At 36.1% G+C, this 13101-nt stretch overlaps 1 protein-coding gene across 1 annotated transcript in view; it reads right to left on the reverse strand.

The window, feature by feature from the left end:
• The window catches only part of man1a1 (mannosidase, alpha, class 1A, member 1), a 59196-nt gene that overhangs the window by 13697 nt on the left and 32398 nt on the right, over positions 1-13101 (reverse strand). Inside the window, exon 2 of the mRNA XM_016661310.1 lies at positions 12647-12741. Coding sequence (XP_016516796.1) covers positions 12647-12741 — 95 coding nt within the window. The remainder of the gene's footprint in view (positions 1-12646; positions 12742-13101) is intronic.

Here is a 13101-nt window from a genome sequence, read left to right on the forward strand (position 1 = left end):
TTGTTTGTTGGTTGATTTAATGGATGAATCGGTGAACAGATGAATGTTTAGAGGCATTATTGTATGGATTATTATCATCATTCTATGGAGTTAAACAGATGGATCAATAGTGGAAAGCTCAACGTAAAGTCTGATTTCAAACTAATGGAAACAGAAATTTCTTCCATGTTTCACTTTCCTAAAAACAATTCAAACTATTTTCCAGACTTCCAGTTTCTCTAGGAAGTGTCATAAAAAACCAAAGTTGCATTAATGTGACAAAGAGACGATGAGGAGATGAAACGGTGAACCAGGAGTTAAAGGTCAAATAAAACATGGAGGCATTTATCAGCTGGATCCTGGATGGGAGCATTAAACCAGCAGCCGTTTAAAACTGAGCAGCTCCTTTCATCCAGGAGTCGTCTTCGCACTACATTTGGATTCTTCTTCTTTTGTTTTTCGATTTTAAACAGATTCCTAAAACAAACCAGGAAGCAGGCAGATCGACATCACAAAAAGCTGCATATTTTTCCTTTCTGGAAACAACCTGCTTCCTTGACAAGTACAAAAGACTCTGCAACACAGTGTCTGCAAGATCATTAAAGCCACTGATGAGACAATTTCAGGCCAAGGACTGATGACTCTGATGGCAATGCCTCAAGTGAGTACTCATGAATACATATTGGCTATTTACTTCACTGTCACTGCAACACGAAGCGCACAAAACAACCGCCGCATTCAGGGAAGAGATCCAGCAAATGAGAGGAAGAAGAAGAAGAAGAGATCTGTGAATTGGGAGAAGAGCCACACTCGCACAGATCTCTTTAAGGACGTGGATGAACATACTAATTATCCCCCCTTTCAAAGTCATCATGCTGCACAAGGCGTAATTTGTTTCCCATTACACCCTGGATTTAATCAAGTCAGCCAAACAGAGGGAGGGCCAGGGGAGCAGCAGGCAGAGAGACGCGGCGGGGTCACCGGTGAGAGACGGGCCGTCAGCGGAGACCCGGTTCACCGATGAGTCAGTCTGAAGACACGTTTAACCCCTTCAGGCCCGAATCCACTGGAATGGATGGCTACAGCCCTTTCTTCTGGGTTATAGTACCATTATCAGTTAATACTGCTATATATTACCATCATTAGTTTTTCCTCAATTTTTTATATTAGACAGATCCGGTTGTTATTTACTATCATCATCATTAATATTATTATGTACCTGTAGATTTTCTAGTCTTGTCATGAGTTAGTTTGAACCATTTTGTTTGTGTAATAATTTATTTCTCTTACATTAAACAGGCACATGAATGTTAGAACATGGTTTTAATTACAGATTTTGGTTAATTATTGAATTGGTAACCGATATATTTCATTAAATTGAGATAAGTGTCCACTTCTTCCTGCTCATTGTCAAACATAAAAGTAATGGTAAGTAATTATTTTGTCCTGCTGATTGTTTTCTGTCTTTAAATCCAGTTTGAAATAAATAAATTAAATATGGCTGATCATGTAAATTTAAGAGGGAACCTAAAAAGATCTTTAACTGAATGAATTAATACTGGACTGAAGGAATTGCCAAATTTAAATTCAAAGTTTTAAATTCTTCCTTTCATTTATCTTGGTTTTTAATTTAGCTTTGATATTGCTGAAATAGTTTGTCTTTTCGTAATGTTTGTTGGACGTTGAAGAGGTCGATTTAAATGTTGTGTTTAATTTAATTTTGTCTGTGTTTTATACCATTAGATCTTTTTTGTAATGTTTGGCATCTATCATGGTAGAGAATAACGGGGATCCTTAAACAAATAAATAAATGTAGGGACTTTGTAATGTGAATGATTCTTATTACCAAGTATTTTCCTTTTGACCAATGACATGGACAGATGGATGGATTTATGAATTGCTTAATGGATAGATGGATGAATTGGTCTCTTGATGTATTGATCAGTGGATGGACAATCACTGTGATGATGGACCAACGGGTACAAAGTTTAGACAACGAGTCAAAAACCTAAACTTTATCTTCCTCATTTCTGCTCCACTTTGGACCAAATGAACCAGTTTAAAAACATTAAACCAGTTTCTTTGTTTCCAGTCCCATTTGCTCCTGTTCTGGGACTGGAAAATGGCAATAATCCATCGTAATACCGAACAATGGAGCTTCGTCTGGCCCACCTGGGTCCACTGTTGTGTTTGACTAGTGAGGCACATGGCCCACTGACCCAGTTAGCAAAGCTCCTTTAACAGCTCCAGAGTGGGGAGACACTTATTAAAGTAAATTATTTGGTTAATGTCCTGTTGCATTGCTGAGAGTGGAGCGATCTTATTTAAATAATACAATGTTTAAATGGATGAAGTGCACACATGGCTTTGATTTCAGCTTTTTATGGATCATCAGAGAACTAAATAAATCAAAACAAACTTCACCTGCAGCTTCTTTTATGCCTTTTTGCATTTAACTATTAGTAAAAGCCTGGAGATGCTGAATAGAGCTGTTGCAGTGGAGTCTTTATTTTTTTTAAATGCACCAAGATGAGATTTTACTCACTCCTTCTCTTTGAGGCGCACGGGAAATGTTTATGAAACGTTACGGTGACCCAGAGCTGCAGCTTTATCAGGAGATTATGAAAAGACTTTCACTAATGCACCAAGGCTGATACGCAACTTTCATTATGAATCCAGAGATCAACATAAATTATCCAACTCTGATTGAAGCGATATGATGCTGTTTGTTTGAAATGGTATGGATTTATCTGCTTGTCCCACATTTTGGGTAAACATTGTTTATCTGTTATGTATTTGCAGACCCAGAGGGGTCAAGGTCTTGATGAATAACACACTGATGCTGCTGCTGCTGCTGTGACTTAAATTAGGTTCCACTAGAGGACACGAGTTGCTCCTGGTGAGGTTTCATTTCATTCAAACCAGCTGAAAATCACAAAATCATGAGTTTTCAGCCTTCAGAGCGTTCTGCCGAGAACAACTGGTATTTAAAGAATGACTTTCAAATATGGGTGGGGATTAAAACTTGATTTTTAATCAAGTTTTAATCAAAACTTGATTTTTAATTAAGTTTTGAATCACAACAATTGTTCATAATGATTTCTTAATGTAATGGTGTTCAAAGTATCCTTTTGATTTACTTAAATCGTCTTTGAGCTAAACGATTAATCGAAATCATGGTGATTAATCGATAATTGAAATAATTCTCAACTAACTTAGTAATCGATTAATTGTTAACTGGAGTATATAGACTCACAAGAAGGCCAATTGAAGTAATAAGTCAAAACTTTACTAATACATTTTCATTTAATATAAAAATACTTTTGTCTGCAATTTTTTTTTAGCCAAAGCTCCTCAACAAGCAAAGTTTTAGCTTCATCCGGTTCAGATTTACTAAAGGAATGCCATGTTGTTGCATTTTAGGCAATGAAATGGGTTCTTATTTACATAAGGAATTTGTTTATTTGCATCTTTTACATAAGTGTAAAAAAATGCTTAAGTTGGTAAATGAAAAATCTGTACAATGTGCTAATTTTTGTTTCAGATAAATCGCTAAAATAATTGTTGGCTTCAGCCCTAGACAGAATATGCATTAAAATGTCACATTTCAGAATATGCATTAAAATGTCACATTTATTACCTTTTTAATAATTCATGGCCTTTTTTAGAGTTTGTATACTCTAACAATTAATTGATTAAATTAGTTGACAATAATTTCAATAACTGATTAATCACGATTAATCGTTTCAGTCCTAATGTGAATCGATTTTCAGGCACACTCCTACTTTCCAACTTCATATATTAATAATCAAGTTTCCCTTCCAGGGTCATGAATTAATCAAGAAACATTAGAAGTGCACTTTGTAGCTGGAGAAAAAAAATATTTTCACACTTTCACTGTCCTCAGCCTCAACAGGAAGCCTCGACTTCTCTTTTTCCACCTCATTTTCTTTGCTCCCGCCTCAAAATCTATTGCACCTCTCCTCCTGGAGCCGCGAGGAAAATGTGGATTGCGATAATGTCAGTTTGGGTGGCTTAATTAGAGACCTTTAATCACGGCTGCCTCAGACCGCCGCAGGTTGCTGCCGAGGAGAGCGGCTCCGAGACTTACAGCGAACGCTTGGGCAACTTGTTCCCTCAGACAAATTTGTGTAACTTGAAAGCCAAGAATTTATTTTATGGTTAGATAAAAAGATTAGGGTGGTGATATGGTGCTACGACTTCTGTCTGACTACCTTCTGTGTGCTCAGTACTTGGAGGATTTGGGCTTTTATTGATTCTATAAATCAATCAGAATCAACAAAATTTTTGACAAAAAGTCAACAAAAATAATGTAAATGAAATAAAAATACAGTACATAAGTGATTGCTTAAATATTCAACACCTTGTCAGAAAATGTCCAGAAATGTTTTCAGAACCACATCAACTAGGCCTGGGTGATAAATTGATTCAAATTTTGGGTTTTTGAAGATTTAATTTGTGGCAATCTGGATTTTTTGGGCAACGGATTAATAAAGCCAGGATACGATTCCTTTTCTTTCAATTATCAGAATAAAGTCACAATATTACAAAAACTCCAACACAAAAATGAACAAAAAATGAGGACTGTTGAGTATCTTGTGAAGTTATACTTTGCTATAACATTTACATATAATACTTCATGTTTAATAGAAAAACTTAAATACTTAAAATCGATAGTTATTGAAGCAATAAAGTTTTTTTTTCTCAGTAAAAACTTTTTTGTTGTAATTTTCAGATGTTTTTTCTGGTAAAATTGAATAATTTTTATGCTGATATTATGATTATATTTTTGTAATTACGCTAAAATCTTTGTAGCCTGGCCTTAATAGTTTAATGTACAACTCACAGAAGGAAGGGCTGGAATATTGGAAATGAGAGATTTTAATTTTAAGTCATATCGCCCATCTATAATAACCAGAAAAAGTCTCCGGTCTAAAAATGGCCGCTACATGCTAAGCTAATGAAGCTATAAATTTAAACAGCTGCTTTTGTTTAAATCAAATGTCTGAATCTGTAAAAATCTGATGGGATATTCTGTGAAATGTTTCAATTGAAGTTGGAAACCAATCATGTAACGTCGTCCTAAGCTTCGTCCTGATCCCCACACATGAACACATCTCAGCTAAAACACTAAATACCAACTCAGATAAACAGTTCTCACAGTTATCTGCCTCTGCTCAGCCAAACTGCATGAATTAACAACTTCATTTTCCTCTAACACCAAGAAGAAAATGCTCCATTACAGCGTGGGCCAGTATGAGGTCAGCTGGAAAGAAAACATCTCTCAGCTGCCAAACACATCCATTCCCATCCAGACGTATTAATCACAGATGCAAATTTGCCCCAAAATGGGATAAAAACACAGAGGGAAAGAGACGGTTCAACTCTTCCATTGTTATCAAAAACATGATTGGTTTTTTGCTCCAGTTCTGTGACGAAGTTAATTTTTCTCCATAAATTACTGCCATTTGTGACAGCAGTTGATGCAAGAACAATACCAGAGAAAAGAAACAGTCATGTAAGATATTCTGGACCTAAACAAGGTGAATGCTTCCACATTTTACTACAAATTAACTTCATTTGATGTTCAAAATTTATGCAAGATAATGCATAACTGCAAGGTGGAAGAAAAATAATTTTTACGGACAAATCTGAAATCGTAGCATCTCTTAAATAAAATGTGGCATAATACTAACACCTTCATTGTAACATTGTGGTGGCAGCATCATGATGTGGGGTTCTCTCATGTTCCCTCATTCCAAAATCTACACTATACTATCAAATGTACTGGCACACTTCCTCTGATTCATTAATAATGGAGCTACTTTTTCATGTAGCGCTTTAGCTAATTTTTTTTTTGCTAACATTTAGCTCACTTAGCTTCCAAGCCGTAATGACGTTTATATTCATGCTCTTACTTTGAAGGAGGTTAAGAGTTTACAGGTAGGTGTGTAAAACCAAAATTTAACTTGAGAGAAAATAATTGAGAACCACTGCTTCTCAGGATTTAGGATTTAAATCCTAAATCCTAAATCTTTAGGATTTAATTTTTAGTGCAGACTGTGAGCTAAATGTTTGTGTCCAACATTAGTGTCTAACCTCACTAATGGTCAAAAATTGACATAACTACACTTCTACACTTTACAATATACTGTAATGTTTACTTTTAATTGCAAGATTATGCACAATTTTTGTTGTTTTTTTTAATCATATATAAACAAAATACATTTATGATGTGGTTCTAGTAAAATATGTGCAAGAGGCTGCAGATGTTGCCAAAGACATTACTTTTATTCAAGATTTTCTTGTTAAAATCTAATGACTCAAAGAAAAAAAAATGCTTTAATATATCTGAATACAATAGGATGGAGGTGTACATATTAGTGTTTGATGCAATCATTGGCTCGGTGTCTGTGGAGAGGACGGAGAAGCTAATTTCAGGATCCAAACACCTGAACAAAGGCCAACAAAGCCCGCTGCCTTGTATACACACAGAGATACAATAGCCCACTCATTAAGACCAGTCAGTATGCAGTGCAGTGGGAGTGATTTGCAAAGGCTTTATCAGTCTGGATGTTAATAAGAAGAGTAGTGGGACATAGTGGCCAGATCTGATAGCAACTGTGGAGCTGCTGTGTGCCTGAAAGACAAAGTGACAGGGGGAAAAAGCTTCTAAAAGGTTTCTGTTCCAGGTTTAAAGTATAAAAAAGCCATGAAACAACAGAGAATTAAGATATTTATAAAGACAAGCAGCTCAATGATGCTGCAGATCTCTAAAATTAGAGTAGCTACCTTAAACTACTACTTAATTAAAAATGTTACTTATAGAAAAATGTTTAATTAAATCTGTTACTTAAAGGGGAGACATCAAGCAAAATTCAGATTTTGCACATTTTTATGCTTCCGTTTAAGTTTTGTACTTGTTCTAAGAACAGGCCAAGCTCTTTAAAAACCCCGCCCAGCCGTTTCTTGGCGTCTGGAAACTGAGCTGTTTCAAAAACATTCTGAATGTAACATCACAAATCAGTAGCCAGCCGTTGCCTAGCAACCCCAACAGATTTTTTCCAATCACCTAGCAACCCAAGCAGAGCTCTAGCACGTTTAGTCAGCTGGTTTTATTCACTGTACAATGGCTACTGGAAAAGACGAGTGTTCTGATATTCATTCAGAAACATTCTGGCTTTGTGGTCTTGTTGGTTGTGCAGGAGTCTCCACTTCTGCTTTTCAAAGATGTACAGTTTTAATATCTGCTCATCTGTTTGCAGCCATTTTCATGTGTGAATGTTAACTTTGAATTGTAGGACATGGAGGTCAGCAGCTTATTTGGATTTAAAGTGACAAGAGCTGACAGCTCAACACAAGTAGAAATCTGTCAACAGGTTTTGAATATCCCATAATACAATGGAATATTACAGCCACTGTAGTTAATAAATAGAAAAAAAAAGCAAGAGTAAATTTCTGCAAAAATCTAACATTTTCAGAAATTTTCTAGAAAAATAACATGGAAATTTCTGAGTTTCAAAAGTAAAAAACATTTGACTTTTCAAATAAGACATTTTCTTGTTTTTTCTAGAAAATTTCTGGGATTAATCTCAAAATTTTCGATGTTTTTAATTTGGAGTTTTTTTTGGTGAAAATTTAATACTTCTTTTTTTTTTTCTTTTCTGTCTACAACGTCCCTAATATGTCGCTGTGCCATCCGGACCAATCCCAGCCTGTTGCAGGAAGCCTAATTGGCCACTTTTAAGGACTGAAGATTAAACTAAACATGTATGGGAATTGCTCCACCCTGGCTGCAGCCATCTGGTCCCTCCTGTGAACGCTGTGAGGCTTTCAGCCCTGTCCGTCTGGCTTTAGTGCTTCTAGATCTGCTCTAATGAGCCATGAGATCAACAGGGACAAATCCAGTGGATCTTAGCAGCATTTTCCACTCCGCCAGCAGGAATCAATGAGCTCACATACCGATGAAAGGAGGCGAGGAAGTCGGAGAGAAAAAGAAAGTAAAAGTCTGTTGGATGTGGGAACATGGGGCCAGCTTTATGACCCTTTATGACGTAGCTTTGATTTATCGCTCCTCTCCAAGGGGCCAACTAGAACTCGTTTTTGGTGAATCCAGCAGATAAATCAACTGGACAAGAGTTCAGATCTCTAATCTCTAAAAATAACTCCCTAACCTTATTTCTTTACAACTTTTACAACTAATTTAGTGTCCTTTCATAAGACCCAACAGCTGGGACGTTTCACAGCAACACAACTCAGGTCATCAGATCAGTTTCTTATCTGATTTAAATAAATAAACATTTAAATTCAGTGAATAATTTAGATATAGAACTAAATGTTTATTTTCTATGTTTATGGCTTGAAAATGCTGCAGGGAACAAAGTACAGTGGAGAAAAATATAAATACAAACTATTTTTAAGAAAAAAGCTGGCAACTGCAAACTTTGGCAGAATTGTTTTATTTTAGCCATGTTGGTCCGTTTTCAAGCTCAAATGGCCTATTTAAAGTCACGCCACATTATTACTACTAGTATATTACATGCATGTTCCGACTCAGCTGCACATTTCTCTTAATCCAAAAGCTTTTTTTAGTAACTATACAGTATGTTGTAAACGTGCCCTTACTTTTGATTGTTTTAATTAAATAACAGGTGAAATGACTACAACCGCTAAATTTTGTTTGTTTACATTTTGTGAAGGATGAATTTGCGCTCAGTGTCTTCAGAAGTTTTTGTGTCGTTTCCTTCAGTGATTGTTGCTGCAGCGCCCCCACAGGCGAGGAGGGGAACAGCTTTTTTAACTGGGTTGTTTGGTTTTACACAATGCAGAATGAAAGTGAACCACACCCGCTGAAAAATGTAACAAATGCTGCAATTTTGAGCTGAATTTACCAGAATATATATAAAAAAAATGTAGTTAATTCCAGCTAAATAATGATTTGACAACTAGGCTAGTTTGGCAACAGTGAAAGTTTTTTTCACCATAAAAAAAGCAACTTGAGAGTTTTAAAATGCAGGTCACTACTAATAAAACTTCCTCATGTTATCTGCATCTAATATTCATATTTTTTGACGATTTCAAGACATTAAAGTGTGGTAAAAACAAAATGGGAGGAAATCTGTAAGGGGGTGAATACTTCTTCCATGTCTCTGAAGAACAGAGTTGTTACTGTGGAGCTCGACTCTCACGGCACCAATCACAGAGGCAGAGAGAGTCCGCTCAGAGGCGAAACCTGTAATCAGCCGTCTGCAGAGAACATGTAAGATGACAATCACAGGGAATGTTTGATTTCTACGAACAACAAAACCAAGCATTACAGCCGGTAATAAACACTGACTCCAGGAGTTAAAATAACAGAGAAAGTTTGAGGTTTGACCTCTGAGTACTGGAGCTGCTGTTCGTCCTCTACAGGACAGAAAGACAAACTTTACTGAAGGATGAAAAAAATAAATCAGGTCAAGAAGAGAAGGAGAGCAAGGACAAAAGGGCGAACCAGAGAAGAAACTAAAACTTGTGCAGGGGGAATAACTGAAGGTTACACACAAAGTGTTTCACCTTTAAACTATTAATGTGGGTCAGTCTGAAATATGAATAAACACTTTAACTTAAAACAAACCTTCAGCCTAATTATTTAAAAAGTCGCTTTGTCTAGTTTCTAGTGCAAATAACTTACTATACTTGAAATGAGACAAAACTAATTTATTTCAAGTATTTTTTTAATAAGATACAGGAAATTATTTTGAGTAAATAATTCCTTAACACTGGCAAAAAATGCTGGTTCCATTGCCAGATTATTTCACTAATAACAGGGTCAAAAGGTCATGTTATGTTAAATAATCTGCCAATGGAACAAGTACTCAAGTAAAAGTAAAAAGTATTTGGTGAAATGTGCTGAGTAACTGATCAAATTATAATTTCATATTTAAAAATTACATAATCAGAAAATATAAAATTAAGTGGAAATTTTGGTATTTTAAGGACAAAAAGACAATAATTCATAAAAGTAACAAAAAATATATAAAATCACACAAAATAAACTAAACATTTTCTAAATCAGTTTCTTTCAATGAAAAACTGATGAAACTTTAACAAAAAACTGCAGGTGTGTTTCTGTTGAATTTGGGGTTAAAACGTGTTTGTTCTTCATTCAGTAGGTAGAAAATCCAGAAATTTTACTCAAATAAGAGCAGAAATACTTCATAATAAAATTACTTAAGTAAAAGTAAAAAGTACAGAGTAATAGAAGTACTCCGAAAAGTACATTATTTGAAAAAAATAAGTTACTCAAGTAAATGTATTTGAGTAAATGTAACTAGTTACTACCCAACTCTGATGTTACTGTGACTGCTGCATGGGAGTGTGTGTGTGTGTGTGTGTGTGTGTGCATGCATGTGTGAGCGTGTGTGTGCAGGATATCACAGCCCAAGTCATGCAGGTAAAGTCATCATCTACAACAATCTGCTGCAACGTCAGGGGGGGAAAAAATCACAGATTTGAGCTGAATCCCACAAACATTAAAACACACATACACCTGCAGAGACACACACACCTGTAGAAACACACACACCTGTAGAGACACACACACACCTGCAGAGACACACACACCTGTAGAAACACACACACCTGTAGAGACACACACACACCTGCAGAGACACACACACCTGTAGAAACACACACACACACAAACATGCAGAAACACACACACACCGGAAGAGACACACGGCGCCCCCCCAGGGCGTTCCTCTCTCCAGGAAGGAGGACGTGGGGGCGTTGGGGTCCATTCACCCGTTCAGGCACAATGGAAATTAATTTGTTACAGCACATTTATCGTCATGACAACCTGCCTTTTAATTAAAAGCCAACAAACAGCAGAGCGTTGCGTCTTTCTCGACAGAGAAGGAGAAAAACGGAGGAGTGGGGTCTGCAGGATGAAGAATGACTTCAGTCCAACACCAGAATTTAGTTTGTTTAAAACAAAGTTGTGAAAATTAGATTTTAATTTGTTACTCCTGCTCGCCGTTGAAAATTATTCAGAAACTTGAGAAAATTTATGTTTTATATAGAATATTAACATGCTTAAAATCAGGAGTTTCCAAACCCACAATCAACTTTCAGAATGTTTTTTTTTTTTACTATTCAATAATTATTACAGTAATTTAGGATAGCATTTTAGATGGCGTAAAATATGTTATGGCTTTATTAACAGATTATACAAATACAATCTTCCTTTTCGATTATTAGAAACTATGTAATATTTTACATTAATCACATCAGATTTAATTTTATTTTCACAGTTCTTACATTGTTTTGTTGCAGCGGTGAACTTTTTAGTGTTTTTCTTGTTAGAAACTTTTCCATTTGTTTACTAAGCTAGCTTCAGGAGCGACACAGCTAAATGAATTTGACTGGCAGAAAAATCAACATATAAATCAATTATTTTAACTTAAAAAAATTTAATGACTGAAAAGCAGAAAAAAAATTATGAAAATTTTACAATAAAAATTGTGGAAATACTTTTTTGTTTTTAATTTTTTTGCATGTTTTTTCTTCATCTCTCCAACGCCCCCTGGTGGCCACTTAGAAATACACTGCTATAGATAATTTTTGAATCCTAAAACTAGTAATTTAAAGTTTTATTTTAGATGCCTATGAAAAGTCACTTCTGTTAAAAAGTGACGACGGGATTTTCCACAAATATCAGAAACAATTTAGTTTCATATTTTCTCCATGAAGCAATAAGATGCCAGGAAAATCTCACTAGCAATTATTGATTTTAAGTCCATAATACCTTAATATTGGTGAAAAAGTGTTATTTTTATTTGCAGATTATTTCACTAAAACATGGGGAAAATCTCTTGTCGTAAGTTAAATAATCTGCTATTGGAACTCATTTTCATCAGTATTAAGGTAACATTTACCATACCATACCAACTTTATTTATAAAGCACTTTAAAACAACCACAGCTGATACAAAGTGCTGTACATTAAAACACAACATAACAATAAAAAATAAAAAAATAAAAACTCTTACAGTTTAAAAAACAAACAAACAATTTAAAACTAGATCCTGCTGGAGTTGAAAGCCAAGTAAAATAGATGAGTTTTAAGACGAGCTTTTAAAAGTGGACAGTGAAGGGGCCTCTCTACTTTAACTCATATTTAACTCATATAGATATTTGCACTAGAAACTAGTTTGTGTTTTTGCAGTGTGCTACATTTCCAGCTGCTGTATAAGCAAATTTATGTTTGATAAACAGTTTGTAGAGATTGAGGGAAGACTTTTTACGGTTAATCTATTATTAAAGTTCAGAAAAACATGGTGACACCAGTCAGATGGAAACATCCAAGTGATGGAAGACGACCAACAAAACGATCCTCCATCTTTATTTGTGGTGTGTGAAACCGGGCGAAGCTGTGTGTCAGCATTTCATGGAGTATTAATAAAACCTCCTTCAGGTTTATAACCTTCAGAGAGCGCTCTGGGAAACAACAACGCGTGCGTGTGTGGCGGGGCGGCGCTGTCATGTTAAACCAAAACATCTCGGTGAGTGAAAGCGGCGAGCCACAGACCACACGGCGCTTTAAAGCAGCAGACCATCAAAACGAAGCGGCTGTGTGGACCGCCGGCGCTGTGTGAGTGTTTTACCTCTTGAGGTTGAGCAGAGCCCAGGGGATGCCTGTGGGCGTTTTGAAGGCTGGCAGCAGCTTTTCACCCAGCTCCACCGCCTTCCTGCGGAACACCTGGGAAAAACGAAAGCGTTTGATTATCTAAGGGTTGCACAAGGAGACACATTTGGATTTTCTCCAGCACAGCTTTAAAAATGACTAAATACAAACGGTAAAGGGGTGCACGAGTTTAGCGAAGGGAAGCTCCATCTCGTTAGCCAGAGAAATAGTTTTTGTGTTTTGTTGAGAAAAATCAAGATAAACTCTGTAGTGTGTTTGAAAGAAAGAGCGGTTCGTTTTAGAGGTGTGAATGCTAATCGAACCAGAAATGGAAACTCTGCTCCGCCTGAAAACCTCAATCAGCTTGTGTGAGCACCAAGCGGACTGGAGACCACTCCCAAAACAGGAAGTGGACTACACCACACGGCATTCTGG

This window comes from Poecilia formosa, unplaced genomic scaffold (assembly GCF_000485575.1).
Source record: "Poecilia formosa unplaced genomic scaffold, Poecilia_formosa-5.1.2 Scaffold322, whole genome shotgun sequence".
Taxonomy (NCBI): Eukaryota; Metazoa; Chordata; class Actinopteri; order Cyprinodontiformes; family Poeciliidae; genus Poecilia; species Poecilia formosa.